General features: G+C 41.9%; 1 protein-coding gene across 8 annotated transcripts in view; it reads right to left on the bottom strand.

The window, feature by feature from the left end:
* CEP112 (centrosomal protein 112) overlaps nucleotides 1-19,031 on the bottom strand; it is a 355,922-nt gene that overhangs the window by 283,168 nt on the left and 53,723 nt on the right. For all 8 annotated transcript variants that reach the window (XM_075903951.1, XM_075903955.1, XM_075903952.1 and 5 more), the window contains 2 exons: nucleotides 14,179-14,226; nucleotides 13,975-14,052 (listed from right to left, as the gene is read on the bottom strand). In XM_075903951.1, coding sequence (XP_075760066.1) covers nucleotides 13,975-14,052; nucleotides 14,179-14,226 — 126 coding nt within the window. The remainder of the gene's footprint in view (nucleotides 1-13,974; nucleotides 14,053-14,178; nucleotides 14,227-19,031) is intronic.

The raw sequence follows: 19,031 nt of genomic DNA, 5'->3' as shown, positions 1-19,031 counted from the left end.
AAGGTAGTGTATGGCAGATCTACCATTAAAGCAGCCATCTCTCCTACCCAAACTGCTGATGTTATCACAGGGAATGCTGTTTTTAGGGATAAATGAAGAAGGGAACATGTGGCCATGGGTTCCAAATGGAGGTTTAGTGAGTGTGGTTAGCACCAAGTGTAGGTCCCACGGTACCTGTGGTGCAGCTACCTCAAGGTAGAACACTTGTAGGCCCTTCAGGAAGCATTCGGTCATGGGATGTGCAACGGCTATGGTATCATCAGTCCTCGGGTAGAATGTTGCAATGGCCGCTAGGTGAACTTTAACTGAGCTGATGGAAAGATGGGATTGCTTAAGGTGCAGTAAATATTCAAGTATTGTAGCTAGAGGGGCTGTGTCCAGCACTATGTTGCGCAGAGTGGCCCAGAGCACAGAACGAGACCATTTGTCACTATATGTCTTTTGCATTGCTGTGTTGGAGCACTTCCTGTACCTGGGCTGAACATTGTAGCTCTATGCCTGTGAACCACTGAGGTACCACACCTTAAGGTGCAGTATTGGAAACTGTGGATGCGGGGCTTGGGTACCTGGATGGAATAGGAGTGTGATTGGGCAATATAGGGCAATTCTGTTCAGGAAGGGAAACCACAGTTGCAAAGCCAATAGGGGGCAACGAGGATGACTCTTGCCCTGTCCTTCCATATTTTGGAAAGTGTTCGGATGAGGAGGGGAATTGGAGGGAATGCACAGAGCAGATGATGATCTCACTTGAGGATAAGGGCATCTCCTAATGATTGTTTTCCAATGCCCGCCCTGGAGCAGTAAAGGGAACACTGTTTGTTCATCCTGGTGGCAAAGAGGTCTATCTGGGGTTATCCGCACTGTGCAAATATTGTTGCAATGACTGAATATTCGATCTGCCACTTGTGATCCTGGGGTAGGGTTCTGCTTAGCACGTCGACGGTGATATTTAGGGCATTGGGGGTGGCATGCACTTATGTAGATGCCATGGATAAGGTACCAGTTACACCATGCATAATGTATAAAGCTTCCATGCATAATGCGTGGGATCGTGCCTCACCTTGCCTGTTTATATAAAACATAGAATCATTCAACTGGAAGGGACCTCGAGAGGTCATCGAGTCCAGCCCCCCGCCCTCAAGGCAGGACCAAGCTCCATCTACACCATCCCTGACAGATGTCTATCTAACCTGTTCTTAAATATCTCCAGAGAGGGAGATTCCACCACCTCCCTTGGCAATTTATTCTAATATTTGACCACCCTGACAGTTAGGAATTTTTTCCTAATGTCCAATCTAAACCTCCCTTGCTGCAGTTTAAGCCCATTATTCCTTGCCCTGTCCTCAGAAACCAAGAGGAACAAATTTTCTCCTTCCTCTTTGTGACACCCTTTTAGATATTTGAAAACCGCTATCATGTCCCCCCTTAATCTTCTTTTTTCCAAACTAAACAAGCCCCGTTCATGAAGCCTGGCTTCATAGGTCATGTTCTCTAGACCTTTAATCATTCTTGACGCTCTTCTCTGTACCCTTTCCAATTTCTCCACATCTTTCTTGAAATGTGGCGCCCAGAACTGGTCACAGTACTCCAGCTGAGGCCTAACTAGTGCAGAGTAGAGCGGCAGAATGACTTCACGAGTTTTGCTTACAACACACCTGTTGATACAACCTAGAATCATATTTGCTTTTTTTGCAACAGCATCACACTGTTGACTCATATTCAACTTGTGGTCCATTATGACCCCTAGATCCCTTTCCGCCATGCTCCTTCCTAGACAGTCGCTTCCCATCTTGTATGTATGGAACTGATTGTTCCTTCCTAAGTGGAGCACTTTGCATTTCTCTTTATTAAACTTCATCCTGTTTACCTCTGACCATTTCTCTAACTTGCTAAGGCCATTTTGAATTATGTCCCTATCCTCCAAAGAAGTTGCAACCCCACCCAGTTTGGTATCATCTGCAAACTTAATAAGCGTACTCTCTATCCCAATATCTACATCACTGATGAAGATATTGAATAGTACGGGTCCCAAAACAGACACTTGCGGAACTCCAGTTGTTATCCCTTTCCAGCAGGATTTAGCACCGTTAACAACTATTCCCTATCACTTTATTACCTTCCGAGTGTTTGCATATGATTTCCTTAATTACCTGCTCCATTATCTTCCCTGGGACAGACGTTAAACTGACCGGTCTGTAGTTTCTTGGGTTGTTCTTATTCCCCTTTTTATAGATGGGCACAATATCTGCCCTTTTCCAGTCTTCTGGAATCTCTCCTTTCTCCCATGATTTTCCAAAGATGATAGCCAGAGGCTCAGATACCTCCTGTCAGATCCTTGAATATTCTAGGATGCATTTCATCAGGCCCTGGTGACTTGCAGACATCTAACTTTTCCAAGTGATTTTTAACTTGTTCTTTGTGTATCCTATCTTCTAAACTTACCCTCTCTCTGCTTGTATTCACTACGTTAGGCACACCTCCAGACCGAAACAAAGAAGTCATTGAGCATCTCTGCCATCTCCAAGTTTCCTGTTACTAATTTAGATATAATCTGACATGCCTTCCGGAGATGTGAGGTAGGAAGTGTTGACATGCAAGCCTAATGGCCCTGAGCTTGAGGACACTGATGTGTAGTCTCCTCTCTGTTGGAGTCCATAGGCCCTGGGTTGTGGAGTCTTTCATATGTGCTCCTGAGCCCATAAGGAAGGCATCCGTGGTGGTTACCACTGTGAGTTCTGGGGTTTGGGAAGGTATGCCCTTGCATAAGTTCTCTGCTCTTGTCCACCATTGTATTACACCTTTTACTGTGTGAGGAATGGACAGGGTTTTGGTTAGAGGGTGTAGGTTGGGCTTGTAACTTGATCCGAGCCATCCCTGAAGACACCTCATGAATAGGCGCACATACAGGACAACAGGATTACAGGACTGTTATTCTATTTAATGCTTTCTCCTTTTACCACAAAGAAGTTGAAAAAAAGGTTGTTTTTTTTTAAAAAAAACTTCCTTTTGTACAACACGACTGTTATGGTAATATAGTTCCATAATCTAAATGAAAAGGTCTCACTACTGATTGAGCCTCACAGTCAAACTAAGAAAAAAAAACCACATTTAAGCCTCCTAATTAATAGCAAGCACATGGTGATTGTGAAATACTTTCTATAGCCTTTCAAGTTCAAAATAGCCCAAGTACAGTACCATTAGCAACAGGGACTGAATCTCCCTCTGTTTGGTCTGCAGGAGACTGAAATTTTTACAGAATCACTTGTTGAGTATTTTACAGAGGCTCTTAGTGTGAATTCCTCCTATTTGCCTTAGTTTACAATTTAACCCCGCTGGCAACTGACACATGGCATTATTGGCAGTGCTCAGGCTAGCTCACGAATCTTTAAGAATCTGTTCTGAGGTAGGGAAGCTACAGCCAATGTGGAGTTGAGCTGCGCTACAATAAATTGTATGGACTGAGCTGGAGTCAGTACTGATTTCTTTTTGTTGACTAGTAATCCCAACAATTGGAAAGTAGCAGAGGGGTAGCCGCGTTAGTCTGAATCTGCAAAAGCGATGAGGAGTCCTGTGGCACCTTATAGACTAACAGATTTATTGGAGCAGAAGCTTTTGTGGGCAAAGACCCACTTCGTTAGATGCTTCCAATGATTGGAAACACTGTTGTACAAGGTAGATGCAGCAATGGGAGTCCTCTCACTTTCTTGCTCTGAGAAGGCAGTTGTCGAGGTAAGGATATAGAATGAGGTCCTGTTTCCTGAGGTGGGATGTAACCACCAGCATCTTGGAAAAAAAACCTTGGTGCTGTAGCAAGTCCAAAGGGTAAGACCATATATTGGTAGTGTTGCGTACCTGTGGTAAAATGGAGAAACCTTCTATGACCAGATTGACATATGCGTCCTGCAATTCAAGAGACGAAAACTAATCGTCCATCTCCAGGGAGGGGATGACAGTAGGTACTGTCACCATTTTGAACTTTTTTCTCTCCACAAATTTGTTAAGAGCCCTCAGGTCCAAAACTGGACGCCAACCTCAGGGTTATTTTGAGTGAGGAAGTAATGAGAGTGAAACCCAGTCCTTTGGTATTCTGGGGGAATAGTATCTATGGCACCCAATTGTAGAAGGTGATCTATTTCCTGTTGTAATATGATCTCATGGGGACAGGGTAGGAGGGGGGATGGAGAGAAATGGAATGGTATAACCAGACAAGGTTGTTTGTAACACCCATTTATCAGATGTTATGTCATGCCATTTGTCATAGAATGGCAATAGACGATAAACAGTTTTTCAGAGTTTGGAAACTCTGGAATGGACAGGATCAGTTTCAGTCTCTCGACAGATGGCTCAAATTTGCTTATTAGAGTGGGGGGGGGGGGGATGGTTGGTGGCAGTACCCTGATTGTGGCTATGTTGATGCCTGCCACGGCCACACTGTTGGTCTGGCAGGTGTTCCTGTCTTTGGTATTGGTATGAGTGGGGTGGATACCTCTGTCTCAGGTATGGTTGGTATCTATGTTGCCCCCCTCCCCCCTTATTGCAGGTGTCTGAATTCCAAGGGAGCAGAGCATCACTTGAGTCATTCATGGAGTTGAGGACCTTGTTAGTTTTCGATGAGAAGAGCTTCTCACCCTCAAACAGTAGGTCTTCTACAGATTAGATTTCCTGAGAGAACACGAACGAATTGAACCATGAAGCTCTTCTCATCACAACTGCAGTAGCTGTTGCCCCTGTGGCTGTGTCTGCAGCATCTAGGGCAACTTGCAGGGATTTTCTTGATAGTGCATGACCTTCCACAATGACCACCCTAACTGTTGCTTCTTTGCCTCGGTATAGCGTCAATAAAACAATTAAACTTTTGTGACAGGGTCAGGCTGGAGAAAGAAAGGCAGCAATAGCCCTGGTCAATCAGTAGCAGAGGAGATAGGGGCTTCTGTAAATCAATCTGAGCCAGCTGATCTCACTTAAGGCTGCCATAGAGCCTTTTAAAAGGAAGACCTCCCTGCAGGGAGAGGGAGGAGAGAGTGGGAGACAAAGTGGAGTGAGAGGAGACCAGAGCAGATAGGGAGAGAACCAGACAAACTAAGAAAGGTAACAGCAATATTGCCAAAGACAGCAAAGGGGGGATTGAGGCACTCCAAACAGGGGTTTCAGACCCCTTTTTTCTGGCAGCCTGAGATCCTGCTAAGACCTGGAGAAAACTGTTTTCATAGCCCAAGCTGACCCAGGAACACCGACCCCAATGCCCTTTGTAGCTGAGGGACAAGAGCTCAACTCTTGCCAACGGCTAATAGCGCAGTACTGAGACTGCCAGATTAAGGACTGAGCAAGGTACTATAACCCAGGATTCAGGGTTACCCTGCCACACTCTATAGTTATTAAAATTGTATTTACTGAGGAGTACAGAGTAATTGGCTAGTCTGAGCTGTAATGTGGCAGAGGTGTAAGCCTTCCTTCCAAACATGTCAAGTCTCTTATTGTCTCTGTCTGATGATGTGAAATGATTTTGCTGTCGCTTGTTCCTCTGATGTGCAGCATCCACCACCAAGAAGTTTGGGGATGAGGATGTGAATGGGAACTCCAACCTCCTTTGGGGGCACATAGTATTTTCTATCTGCCTATTTACCTGTTGGAGGAATTGTGGCAGGGGTATGCCAGACCAATTTGGGAGGGTTTCATGATCACTGAATTGATAAGCAAAGCAATTTTGGCAGAGGACGTAGCCTGATGGACATTGGTAATCTCATGTTGTATATCCTGCACCTCCTCCATGGCTATGTTCAGATAGGCTGCTACTCTTCTGAAGAGCTCTTGGAAGGGGGTGAAGTATCAGTTGTTTCCCGGAGAGGTGGCATGACTGCCTTGTCCAGGAGAGATGATGAATTTGTGTCCAATGATGTGCCCGGACACAAGTCACAGAACTGCAGTTCATCAGTTTCATTTTGTTCCCTCTGGGATGCAAAGGATTGGGGTGGAAGAGAAAGTGTGTTTTGAGTATGTTTCTTCTTTGTTTCTTTCCGTAGTCATGCACCCATGGGTTCCAATACTGCCATTGTGTTGGATAAGACATAGGTGGTGGCATCCATGGGTATGGAGCCCAGGGGGGCATGCCCATGAAAGAAGGGTGGGTGAAACTGGGACAAATGTCCTGTTGTTTCAGTGCAAAGCAATAGCTGGTGTGAAAAGACCCATGGGTCATCATCACCATCACTAGATAATAAAGTAGGTGACAATATATGTTTAGGTACTACTGAATAAGGTTGCTTGTCTGTACCAAGGAACAGAGACTTGAAGGTTGATGAAACTGCTAGGTCGGTCTGATGTAAATAGCTATGTGTGGGAGTGAATGGTACTGCGGCTGTTGATACCGTTCTCAGTGCCAATGCCTGGGCTATTTCCAGCATTTCTATCGCAGCCGATGTAGTTGTTGCCCCTTGCAATGACTGGATGGTGCCAATAGGCTGCCCCATCAAGTGTTGCAGTGCCATGTTGAGCACTGTCAGCACCGTGAGCTCAGGCGCTGCGTTGATCAGTGCTGTACTCAGTGCCAAGGTCTGTGAGGCAGGCACTGAATAGCCTGTAGCCTCTGTATGTGCACTGTGTGTGGCACATTTGGAAAGGGCCCAGTCCGCACCAGGAGTGCCCAGGGTACGTATCATACGTACTGAGGCTCAGTGGTTTTTTCCAGACGTGCGCATTTGTTTTCCAGTCATGTGCCGCTTGGACAACTGGGCATCCTGTGGTAAAGAGGAGGCACGTCTTTTGGGGAATTTCTTGCTTTGTCTCCTTTAGACTTGGAAGTGCCTTGCATGCACAGCTCTCAAGAGGTGTGTTTTCCCCTTTCAAGCATTATCTTTTTCAAACGGAGGTCTGTGTCTCTCCGTGTTCGCACCTTAAATTTGGAACTGTGTTGACAGTCCCACTGGATGTGGGAGTCTCCAAGACATTTGACATACGTAGTCTGTCTGTCTGAGACAGGCATTGCCTCAGTGCAGGCTGAGCAGCGCTTAAAACCTGGTGACCTCAGAATCTCAGGTAAGCTGTAACCGGTGGGAAAACAACTTGGAGTAAATGAACAGCAATTTTTTTTTATTTAAGGCAGAGAAAACTTGGTAATAATTGGGGAAAAGAACTTGGAACTTAAACTGAACTACATATCTACTACACTAATGAGGAACAGAAAACACTGCCAAGGTCCATTCTGAGCTGGGGACAGTATGAAGGAACTGAGAGGAAGGTGACCGTAGACATGAGCAGTGGCTGCTCATGCATGCCTTCCCCTCCCCCATCCCAATTCACTGATAGGAAGAATCCAGTCTGCGGCGCTGGGACACACCAACACCACCTCCTGTGGAGCACACCAGGGACTCTCAAAGAATGGTAGTTACTATACATCCACTTCCTTGTCTCACAAATCACTTACCAAGTTTTGTAACATAGTTGTTGCACCCTGCATAACCTTTAATAATTGACTCATCTATGAGTAAGCAGCCATGAGTAGCACTATGGAAAATATAAACAAAAAGGAGCCTTGTGACATTTAAGACTAACAAATGAATGTGAGCATAAGATTTTGTGGGCTACAGCCTACTTTGTCAGATGCATGAAGAGGAAACCTCAATTTGGAAGGGATATATATATATATATATATATATATATATATATATATATATATATATATATATATATATATATACACACACATGCAAAGATGGGCATGCTACACTAAGATGGAGAGGACCAGTGCTAATGAGGCCAATTCAGTCAGGGTGCATGTGGCCCACTCCCAACAGTGAATAAGAAGGTGAGATTATCAAAAGAAAGAAAATTATTTTTTATAGTGAACTAGCCACTCCCAGTCACTACTCAGACCCAGTCTAATAGTGTCAAGTTTTCATATGAATTCCATCCCTTCAGTTTCCCGCTACAGTCTGGTTTTAAAGTGTTTTGCTCAATTACCACAACTTTCAAATCTGTTACCGAGTGTCCAGGGAGGTTGAAGCGCTCTCCTACTGGATTTTGTATTAACATTCTTGATGTCTGATTTGTGTCCTTTTATTCTTTTGTGTAGAAACAGTCTGTTTTGTCATCGCACACACATAGGAGAGGGGCATTGCTGGCACATGATGGTATATATCACATGCATCTGTCAAAGTGGGTTCCAGCCCACAAAAGCTTATGCGAAATATGCATGTTAGTCTTTAAGGCTATATCTACACTACCAGGTTATTCTGAAATAACTCCCAAAATAACTATTCTGAAATAAGCTTTTCCTCTTCACAAGAAGGAGTTATTTCAAAATAACAAGCCCATTATTTCGAAAAAATCAGGGTTGATAGTGTGGATGCCTGCCTGTTATTTTGAAATAAAGGGACTTATTCTGAAATAACTCCCCAGTGTAGACATGCCAAAAGGTACCACAGACTCCTCATTGTTTTCCTGAAACAGACTAACATAGTTACCCCTCTGAAACGTGTCACCATAGAAAATATAATTAGACAACATTCCCAAGTCCTGCAAATACTCAAAGTAAAATTTATCTTTGTACTATCATAACCTTTGGATTAAAAGAATAAATAGAAGTTTCTCTCTTGACAAAATTTTTATTGCGAGCTATTTGCATTCTAGTAACATTAGAAAAGCAGAACATTAACTGACTTAAAATATTCTTGCTTCAGATCTTTTGAGCTTTTATTGAGTTCAGATATCCTGCGCTTACTGGGGAAGAAAAAACACTGTAGAGAGATAAAGATAAAAAATGTTCTAGCAAAGAATAAAAGTGTGAAACTGAAAAACTAAGTAACAGAAGTCATTAAAAAACACAAAGTAGCTCCAAAGTGAAGAATTTTATGTCAAGTGAATTGATTGGAAGCTACCCACAAGCACTAAATAGTAGAATTGTATAAATAGCTTTGTTTTCTATGCCACATAGGTTCACAATCAACTCTTAGCAACTTACTTGGTTTTGTGTTTTTGAAAAACATAAGTAAGGACTTCATTCCTTTTTTTTTTTTTTTACTCTGTGTGGGTGGCATTCACAATGGGTTGGAGGTGAAGTTCAAAGGGAGCTTGTCTCTTCCTCAAGATGAACCATTCATGCCATCTGTTCTCAGTTGCTCTGAACTGAGGAAAATTGATCTGCCCTTGTTTTGTTGCCTCTTCCTTGTTTGAATCCAAGATTTTTCAGTGATGACAGTTTCCAAAATGGTTTAATCCATGTCAGAAGCACTCCGGGTGGGAGTGAGGACTACTAAAAACCACTGCCTGATGAGGCTCATATTTGAGCAATTCTGTGATGTGGTTATCATTGAAAATGGTCACGTGTTTAGCATTAGAGAGTTAAAACAGGTGCAGAGAAGGTTTATGAATGAAGGGGTAAAGGTTAAAAGCAAAAAAAACCACACAACACTAAAAAAAACCCAGTTATTCTATTTAATGCTCTCTCCTTTTACCACAAAAAAGTTGAAAAAAAAAAAGGTATTTTTTTTAAAAAACTTCCCTTTGTACAGCACTACTGTTCTGGTAATAAATTTCCATAAGCTAAATGAAAAGGTCTCACTTTCGATTGAGCCTCACAGTCAAACTAAGAAGAAAACACATTTAAAACTCCTAGTTAACAGCAAGCACATGGTGACTGTGAAATACTTTCTATAGCCTTTCAAGTTAAAAATAGCCCAAATACAGTACCATTAGCAACAGGGACTGGATCTCCCTCTGTTTGGTCTGCAGGAGACTGAAATTTTTACAGAATCACTTGCTGAGTGTTTTACAGAGGCTCTTAGTATGAATTCTTCCTATTTGCCTTAGTTTACAATTTTACCCAGCTGGCAACAGAGAGCTTCTGATTGGGGGGGGAAGAGGAGGAGCAATTCCACCTCTAATGAAATCCTGTGTCACCATGCCCTGGCACAACTGGTTGAACACAGACAATCCAAAAGACTAGGCAAAGCAAGACACGAAAAGCGACATTTACACATGCCTGCTCAGCATGATTGGTTAAGTAAACCTCGTCTGATATCAAGATGAACTTGTAGTTGTTGATAGGAAGCAGCTTTTCAGATTCATTTCCTCATTAATCATGGAAGTGTTGCCACCAAATCTTGCTCTTCCTCATGTCTAAGCCAAAGAGGTCTTTCTACATATATATAGTCTTTAGGGTTAGCCCTCATGTACAAAAAAGGGTAAGACATTTCTAAGTTTTATTGTTCTTATAACATCTGCAATATCAAAGGAGGGAGACTGACTGATTGCAGAGGATAGCTTTATTCTTTCCAAATCTGACTAAGAGTACATCTACTATCCTGCATGGCTATTTCAGGATACCAAAGGTATCCCGAACTAGTTACCCAGTGTCTACACAAGCCCCCTGTTAGTTTGAAATATTTTTCTAAGTAATGGGTGCACTATTTCACCATCCTGGTAAACCTCATTGCATGAGGAATAAGATATGGCTCGAAATAGCGAATTTTGAAATTTGGCCCTGTGTTGATGGGCCAAATTTCAAAATAGATTTGAAATAAGATACACAATTTGTGCTATGCAAATTGTGTATCTTATTTCGAGGTTAGGGTGCTATGTAGACACACCCCTAAGCAATTTGGAGGTGTACACAGTTCTAAGTACAGTAAAACTCCGATGGTCCGGCATCTGACGGTCCAGCACTCCTTATGGTCCGGCACCATCAGGAATCCGAAAGTGCTCCGGGCAGCCGGACCATTGGAGCTGCTCTGCCCCCAGCTTCCCCTATTCAGCCACTGCTAAAACTGACCAGCGGCTGAATCGGGGAAGCCGGAGGCAGAGCAGCTGGGGCGCTGCTGGGTAGGTCCCCTAGCGCTGCCCCTTGGGGCTGCAGGACCAACCGGGCAGCACCCCAGGTGTCCCTGATTCAGCCGCTGCTGAAACTGACCAGCGGTTGACTACAGGAAGCCCGAGGCAGAGCTGCTCTGCCCCGGGCTTCCTGGAATCAGCCGCTGATCAGTTTCAGCAGCAGCTGACTTGGGGACACCTGGGGTAGAGCAGCTGGGGTGCTGCCAGGTTGGTCCCCGCAGCGCCGAGCTGAGGCGCTGCGGGGACCAACCCGGCAGCACCCCAGCTGCTCTGTCCCAGGTGTCCAGATTCAGCCGCTGTTGAAACTGACCAGCAGCGGTTGAATCGGAGACGCCTGGGGCAGAGCAGCTGGAGTGCCTCCGGGTTGGTCAGGTAGTGCTGCTCCTCGGTGCTACTGGACCAACCCGACAGCACCCCAGCTGCTCTACCCCAGGCGTCCTGATTCTGCCGCTGCTGAAACTGACCAGCGGCTGATTCCAGGAATGAGCTTGCTATAAAATACAAGGTATTTGGTTTATATAGTCAGTCTTTACACCAGGAATTCCAGAGCCCAGAGTAGACTGATATTTTATAAGCTCAAAATAAATCAATAAAATATAACACCATCAACAGAACTATTAAGATTTCTTGAGACAAGCAGAATTTGGCCTGTTAAAGTAAAATAAACACAATATGATTTTTAAAAGGGGGATGAGAAACATTTTATAAGAAAAAAGTCTTGAAAGTACAAATGTGCAGATTTTTATAATTTAATTGAAAACTTTCACATTTACAAAGGAATATATTTTAGTCAGACGAAAGTGGTGTTCCAAGATTTGAATAAATTGCTTTAAAAAAATGTATATGCAGAAGAGGTTTATTGTTCATTCTTCTAGTCATATAATAATGACCGTTCTACTTGATGGTTTATAAGGAGCACTACTGCATGGGAGATTGCAGGAAGAAAAATCACACAGGAAAAAAAAAAGCCCCTTATGAGATTATTTAGCAAAACAGTCAATTGGGGAGGGGGCAGGATGTTTACAGGATACTTTTCAAGCTACACATCAACTCGCACCATCTTTGCAAACTTCTGAGAATCCACAGAAAATAAAAGAAATTCATGTAGTGTGCATGAGCAAGCACACACACACACACACACACACACACACAATGTAAAAACAAAAACCTAGGGTGTGGAAACACAAAACTGAGAAAAAAAATCAAAATGAATCTTCAATATCATAAAGGAACAGATTCACGGCTTTCTCTCTCTTACAGTGCTCAAAAGTGGTAGCTTTAAGATGTTTACTCCAGTACCAGAATATCATCTTCTAAAGCAAAGATCTCATTACATGCAAGACAGAATCAAAAGTGATCATTTCTCTTAATTATTCACATTAAATATTCTAAAGAAAAAATTATCGAACAGCACACAACAACAAACGTCCAAAAATAATATGGAATCCAAACTGAAGTAAAAAACTGGTGGATCTAACACGTTCAAACTACTTTATAATATTTTGTTTTTCCCTTTGAAAATAATTTAAATAGGCCTGGATGCAAAACATCCAGGAGAAAAACTGTATTTACACTAGCTAAGGTTCTAGACGTCAATGGTTAACAATTCATTATAGTATCATTAAGAATAACATTGTCCAAGGGATGGGGTTTTCTGTTGGGCCAGTAGGACATGTACATAGTAGAGTTCTTTTCAGGGTTTGGTGAATGGGGACAGATAGGGCACGTCTACACTAGCAAATTACTTCAAAATAACTCAATTTGAAATAACTCCCGAAATAACAAAACCATAATAGGGTGTCCTCACTACAAGGGAGCCTTGAAATTAGTTCAAGGCAGGCTCTACTACTGTGAACGCACTACCTCAACTTAGACCCCCTGGAAGCACTGGAGAATAATTACTTTGAATTATGCTGGGGAGTAGTTATTTCGAAATAGCAGCAGCATCCACGTTAAAACTATTTCAAAAGAACTATTTCAAAATAAGTGTTATACCCCGACGAAAGCAGGGGTACAGATTTCAAAATAACCAGCCTGTTATTTCAAAACAATGGGCTTGGTAGTGTGGACACTACACTTATTATTTCAAAATAAGGGGGGTTATTTTGAAATAACTCCTTAGCGTAGACAAGGGCATAGAACGTAAGCTTTCCTGGGCACACAGGAAAGGCATGAAAAGGGAGAACAGGTACAGGTAACTGTGACCCAACGAGCTCTTGATGGCAACTGGCAGATGGAACAGAATCTATTACATTGATGTGTACATTCTAGTTCACCAAAGTGTGTCACATAAAATTTCTCCTCAAATCCTCTGTCATAGTAGTTATCAAAGATTTTGAGAAATGTATGCATGGATAATATGTAAGGATATATAGATACAGGTATAAATACAGATATAGATGAGGAAACTGTGTTCTGAAGACCTTGTAGTTAAAGGAAGGTCATGCACAGATGGCATGCCTTGAGACAGACTCCAACAGGGCGGGAGGCAGGAGACACCTCAAAAACAATTTGCATTCTGAATCAAATGCTAATAAAGAAATTGAGGGGAACTTAAGGAAAATTAAAGGGAAGACATAAGCAGCAGAGGGACAACTCTGTTTTATAAATGAAAAATAAAGGACTGTTTTGATATATCTGTGGTGCAGAAAGATGCTTTGGCATCCTTGATTCTATCCTTCATATGGGAATGCAAGTTACCAGTGAGCTAATCTCACAGAGAGAGTCTTAGCCATTGTGGCTGAAAAATGCTGAGAGAAAGACTTTGGAGCAATCGGCATCTTATTAGACAAGAGCACATCTTGTTACTTGAGTTTGGGCTCTAAAATGTAAAATAAATGATGTGTTTAGCACAAACTCAGTAACCTTGAAGTATATTATCTTAAGCAAGATTTTCAGCATATCCATAGTCACACAGCATATCCATAGTGTGTGTGTGTGTCTCACACACACACACACACACACACACACACACACACACACACACACACACACACACACACACACACACACACACACACACACACAGATTTTACCATACATCCTCCCTTCTAAGAAAGAAGAGACATTCCTGATCAAACCATCACTTATTTCACTAGAATGAATTTTTCAGGGAAGTCTAAAGATCCAGATACTTGAAAAATACCTTACCTCTTTTTCATGCATGCGAAACAGTGATTGTTCATCACGAAAAGTGCTAATTTTTCCCAAGCTCATTTTGGGTGTCATCTATTGAACGAGAAAGATCATATTTAAAGTTCAAAGCACTACCTTGAGGAGTAATTCTTAAGTGGAAAAAACATAAGAGGTAACTCAGTCTACCTCCATAAATTATCAAGGGAATATAGCACCTACCAAAGACAGAGGTATGGGCTTCTCTCGCAAATACCTTGGATTTTCCAGCTGGAAAACAAAACATTATAAAATAGCAGCTTACTGATCATGTGACAATTTTTCATCATTATTTCTTATAAAAAATTAAGACCAATATTTGAAAAGTAGATACAAATGCAAATATACTATGTTAGTTTCAGTGGAGTTTCCACTGGTTAAACAGGATTAAAATTCAACCTCATGTTTTTTTCCAAAAAAATATAATTGGGTACAATATGACTACACAAATAAACGATCATGCACAGAACTCATGGTAAAAAGAAAAAATTAGTAAAAGTACTGTTTAATTACAATAAGGGACTAAGAATTGCATTTGAAACACTGCACAAACCACTTCCTCCATCAGAAAGCTATATCTCACTTAATTTTCTCTAATTATGAGATTCAAACAACACAACACATCACACAGAATGCATAGCATTCAGGAAATGCTTTCAAGAATATAATCAGTAAAATGTGATATGAAGATTTAGAATGAAAATGTGATTGCAATACACATCTTATAACATTAAGTCCTTTATTTTTAGAGAAAATTAAACTGATATATCAGTCATGAAAAACATGAAATATATCAAGAGTACTTGCCACACTTCTGAATTTGTAAATGAAAGAAGGAAGCTTAATCTCTCTGAAATTTCAATATGACACAGTATTCTTCATTTCCTGTCCTAAAATATTATGTTGTAGTTGTAAGTGCAGCTGAAAAGATGTTATATATCACCCCAAAGGTGACTATAATTCAAAGATGTGCAAGGTCAGCATATTTTATACACATAGTACCGTTTTTTACCATTCTAGGTTCCATTTGGAGGAAAGGTACTATAAACATTCAAGATCATTATAGCCAAACTAAGAGTTTAAAACACTATAGCCTTTTTCTAAATAACCCATCACTATTTACCTTGCACGATTTTAATATTGTAGACCAACAAGATCTTCTTTTAAACAAAGTTTCCTATATTATTTAATGTGCATCACCATATTTAAAAAAAATCCAAGTTTGTCTTTTTACAACTACATCATCCACTTATAAAAATAATGGGGAACACTATTTCCTTGCTGTCCATTTTAATCATAAAAACTGTGATTGTATAAGTGCAGCAAGGGCTTTCCAAAAATATTCTTGCATAATGAAATTGAAGGGACACTATCATCTTAAAAACGATCAAGTCCACTGCTGAGTCACACTGAGTTGTCAACAGATTTGAGCAGACAAAGGTGACCAAAAGGGATGGAAGGAAAGGAGATGAAGGAAATATATTAGTGTGGTAGAGAGAGAGAGGGGAAAACAAAGGAAAAATAAAAGGAAATAAGGAGTAGATTGAAGGAGGAGGAGAAACAAAAAAGTGCAAGCAACAAGATAATAAAAAGAAAATCTAATTAATGGAGCAGGAAAGAGACAAAAGCTGCAGCTCCAACAACAAATCCTGCAGCCAGAATTCTCTATTAATGTAACGTCCATACCCATAACCTCACTCTCCACCAACATGGATCTAGGATTGAGCAGAGAGCCCTCCATAGATTCCAAGGGATAAGACACTCTTTGGCCCCATTGCTATTTTCTTGGGACTGAACCTGTATATTCGAAGTGTCTATTAACCTCAAGGAGAGTTATGAGAAAACTAGGAATGCAGGATCAGGATTCAAGGGTATAAATGCTTTTTAAATGTCCCAGACATTTCACATAAATTGTATACAATTTCTTAGCTTTTTCAGGTAAAAGTTGCTAACAATTTATAACCAATCTAGTTAATATATTTGGGCATGAAATGCAAAAATGTTCATCCTTGCTTAACTTCAGCACTACTTAGTTTTTCAAAAGTATATGCTAAGAATGTGTCTACACTGTACTGTTATTTCAAGATAACTAGCATTATTGTGAAATAATACGAGCATCTACACAGCCATTCCGACAGACGGCTTATTCCAAAATCTGTACACCTCATTCTACGAGGAATAATGGCTATTCCGAAATAGCTATTTCGAAATAAGGCATGCGTATATGCTCCACTGCTGCTACTTTGAAATAGCCCCTCGCCAGGGTCATTCTAAGTTATTCTTCTCCTGTACCTTCTAGTGCTCTAAATTGAGATAGCATGTCTACATTAGGGAAGCCTGCCTCGGACTAATTTTGAGGCTTCCCTGCAGTGTAGACGTGCTATTTTGAAATAAGCAATTTCAGAATAACTATTTTGGAATAGTTTATTTCCAAATAAGCGTGCAGTGTAGACATACCCATTTCTATATATAGTTAGGGTATCAGGAAGGCGGGAGGGGGAATGTGGCGCTAATACATTCTATGACCTAAGTCTTACCATTTCTTGATTTTGTAACAGCCACCAGATGTGCTTTGAAGTTAAATGTTCCCACTTTGTTATTTGTTGTGGATTATATCCACTTAAAATGATCTGTAAACATTTAATGTCTTAACATTCATTCCTTTCATGCTAGTATTCTGCAAAACTTCTTGTTCCCAATATTATACCACATTAAAGGAGGAATATCAAAATAAAGAGTGCCCCAAAAAGAAAACAAAAAACCCGTGTATTTGTGAGAAACATGCACATTTAAAAATAAGTAAAAAAGGTCAAAAACAAATCAAAATACATATTTATGATATAGAAGGTTTGTCATGTGTGAAGTAGTAAAATCACGACTGAAAGTTTGAGTATATAGTAAATGCCATAATAAAATAGATCTTTGACCCATAGTTGAGTTCTCATTTGCAAATGCCCTTTGTTAGTACAAATTAACTTTTCAAACTTTTTTTTGTAGAAAAGAATTTGAAATCTTTTACTCTGTTCATTTGTCAGTTGAACAATTATACAGGCAACAGATCACATTTAATTTTCTGAGGGTTGGTATGGTCACTTTAAAGCACTTGAGCCAACAGAGCGGAGCAGGCATAATGGAGGAATTCAACAGCATGAAGGAGACTTCCCCCCAAAAGCAAGGAAGAAGCAGGAGAGGAAATGTAATTTTGAGTGTCAACTCCTTCCCCACGGCTTTTTCTGGGTAGGCACAGCTGCACAACTTTCCTTAACCGAAGTTTAGCATGAGGCTCAATCTAACTCTGAAACAAGTATGCTAAAACAGAGCACTACTCCAAATTTCTCCACTTTATCTCTTTTCTGTAAGGTTTACTGTGAAGCCATCCTATTCCATGTTCATCCTATCTTTCCGGTTCATCAATATGTCAATATGGAGGACACATGTTTTCTCTAAGCTGCTTAGCAGCAGAGCTTCACAGGTGATGAATCAGTCCCACCCAGTCAGAGAGTCAGGGCTCCATGCATGAAGCTGACTGACTGGGTGGGGCCAATCAATCAACTGTGAAGCTATGCTCCCACACAGCTTAGAGGGAACCCTCTTGAGGACTGTGCTTGCTTTGGTGATTCTGTCTCTTTGCTTCTCATAAAACCAAACAGAAATCTCATTCCAGGCACATCCCATTTTCCTGACACAACAAAACCCTTACCTTGCTTCAAGTTCTCATCAGAGGAAGTTGTATACCGAAACTGGTGGTCCTAGCTCTTACCATTTAGGTAAACTTCTTGATCAGACAGGCAAACAGACAAGCTCTCTAAAATATATAGTGGATAACAACCAGAGTCTCTATTCCTTTTAAATACAGGCAGTCCCTGACTTACGCGGATCTGACTTATGTCGGATCCGCACTTACGAACGGGGCTTTTCTTGCCCCGGAGCTCACGGGCGGCGGGACCACCCAGAGCGCAGCGGTCCCGCCACCGCGTCCTCCAGGGCGAGAAAAGCTGCTCCGGGTCTCCCTGGTGTGCTGGGGGGGACTCCCCAGCACAGCAGGGAGACCCGAGCAAAGCCACAGAGGCGGCGGGACCCCACTGCCCATGCGGCTTTGCTCCTTTGCCCCGGAGCAAAGCCGCACAGGCGGCGGGGTCCCCCGCCTCTGCGGCTTTGCTCCTGTCTCCCTGCTGTGTTGGGGGGGGGGGCGGAGTCCCCCCCAGCACAGCAGGGAGACCAGAGCAAAGCCACACAAGCAGCGGGACCTCTGCGCCTCCACAGCTTTGCTTGGGTCTCCCTGGTCTGCTGGGGGGGAGGGGGCGCAGCTAGTGCACCCCTCCCCCCCAGCAGACCAGGCTTTTGTTGTGGGACACCTAGGGTAGAGCAGCTGGGGTGCTGCCGGGTTGGTCCTGCCGGGACCTACCCGGCAGCGTCCCAGCTGTTCTGTCCCAGGAGTCCAGATTCAGCCGCTGTTGAAACTGATCAGCAGCTGATTCCAGGAAGCCGGGGGCAGAGCAACTCTGCCTAGGGCTTCCTGTAGTCAGCCGCTGATCAGTTTCAGCAGCGGCTGAATCTGGAGCCAGTTCCGACTTACATACAAATTCAACTTAAGAACAAACCTGTCTCTGTATTACAGAAATGGATCCATGTCAGTACTCCACCTTCCCACTACTCCCCTGCATCATATTTTGTCTAAGGAAGCCACTTATTAAGGAATAAGTTGAAAACTAAAATAATACATGATTTATTGCAGTTCAATACTAGAGTTGAAAGACGTGTTTTAAGATTTAGGAAAAAAAACATTTGGGTCAGAAGGAACATTTCCCTGTAAGCTTCTTCAAAGAAACAACATGTTTGATTTTTAAAATGAGGATGGAAAAATACACATGAAAGAGTTAAGATCACTTCAAATTTTGAAATGGTAAACAACTAAACTGAACCTTGACCTAAGTTCTTACTTTAATCTAACAAATCCAGACAGTCAGCATGTTTGCTACAGAAACATATGCTGAATAGTTTCAGGAAATTTAAGGATGGACATTTCTTATCTAACA

Source organism: Pelodiscus sinensis, chromosome 20 (assembly GCF_049634645.1).
Source record: "Pelodiscus sinensis isolate JC-2024 chromosome 20, ASM4963464v1, whole genome shotgun sequence".
In the NCBI taxonomy this organism is placed as follows: domain Eukaryota; kingdom Metazoa; phylum Chordata; order Testudines; family Trionychidae; genus Pelodiscus; species Pelodiscus sinensis.
The sequence above is the reverse complement of the archived record's forward strand: the minus strand, read 5'-3'. Positions and strand labels throughout refer to the sequence as shown.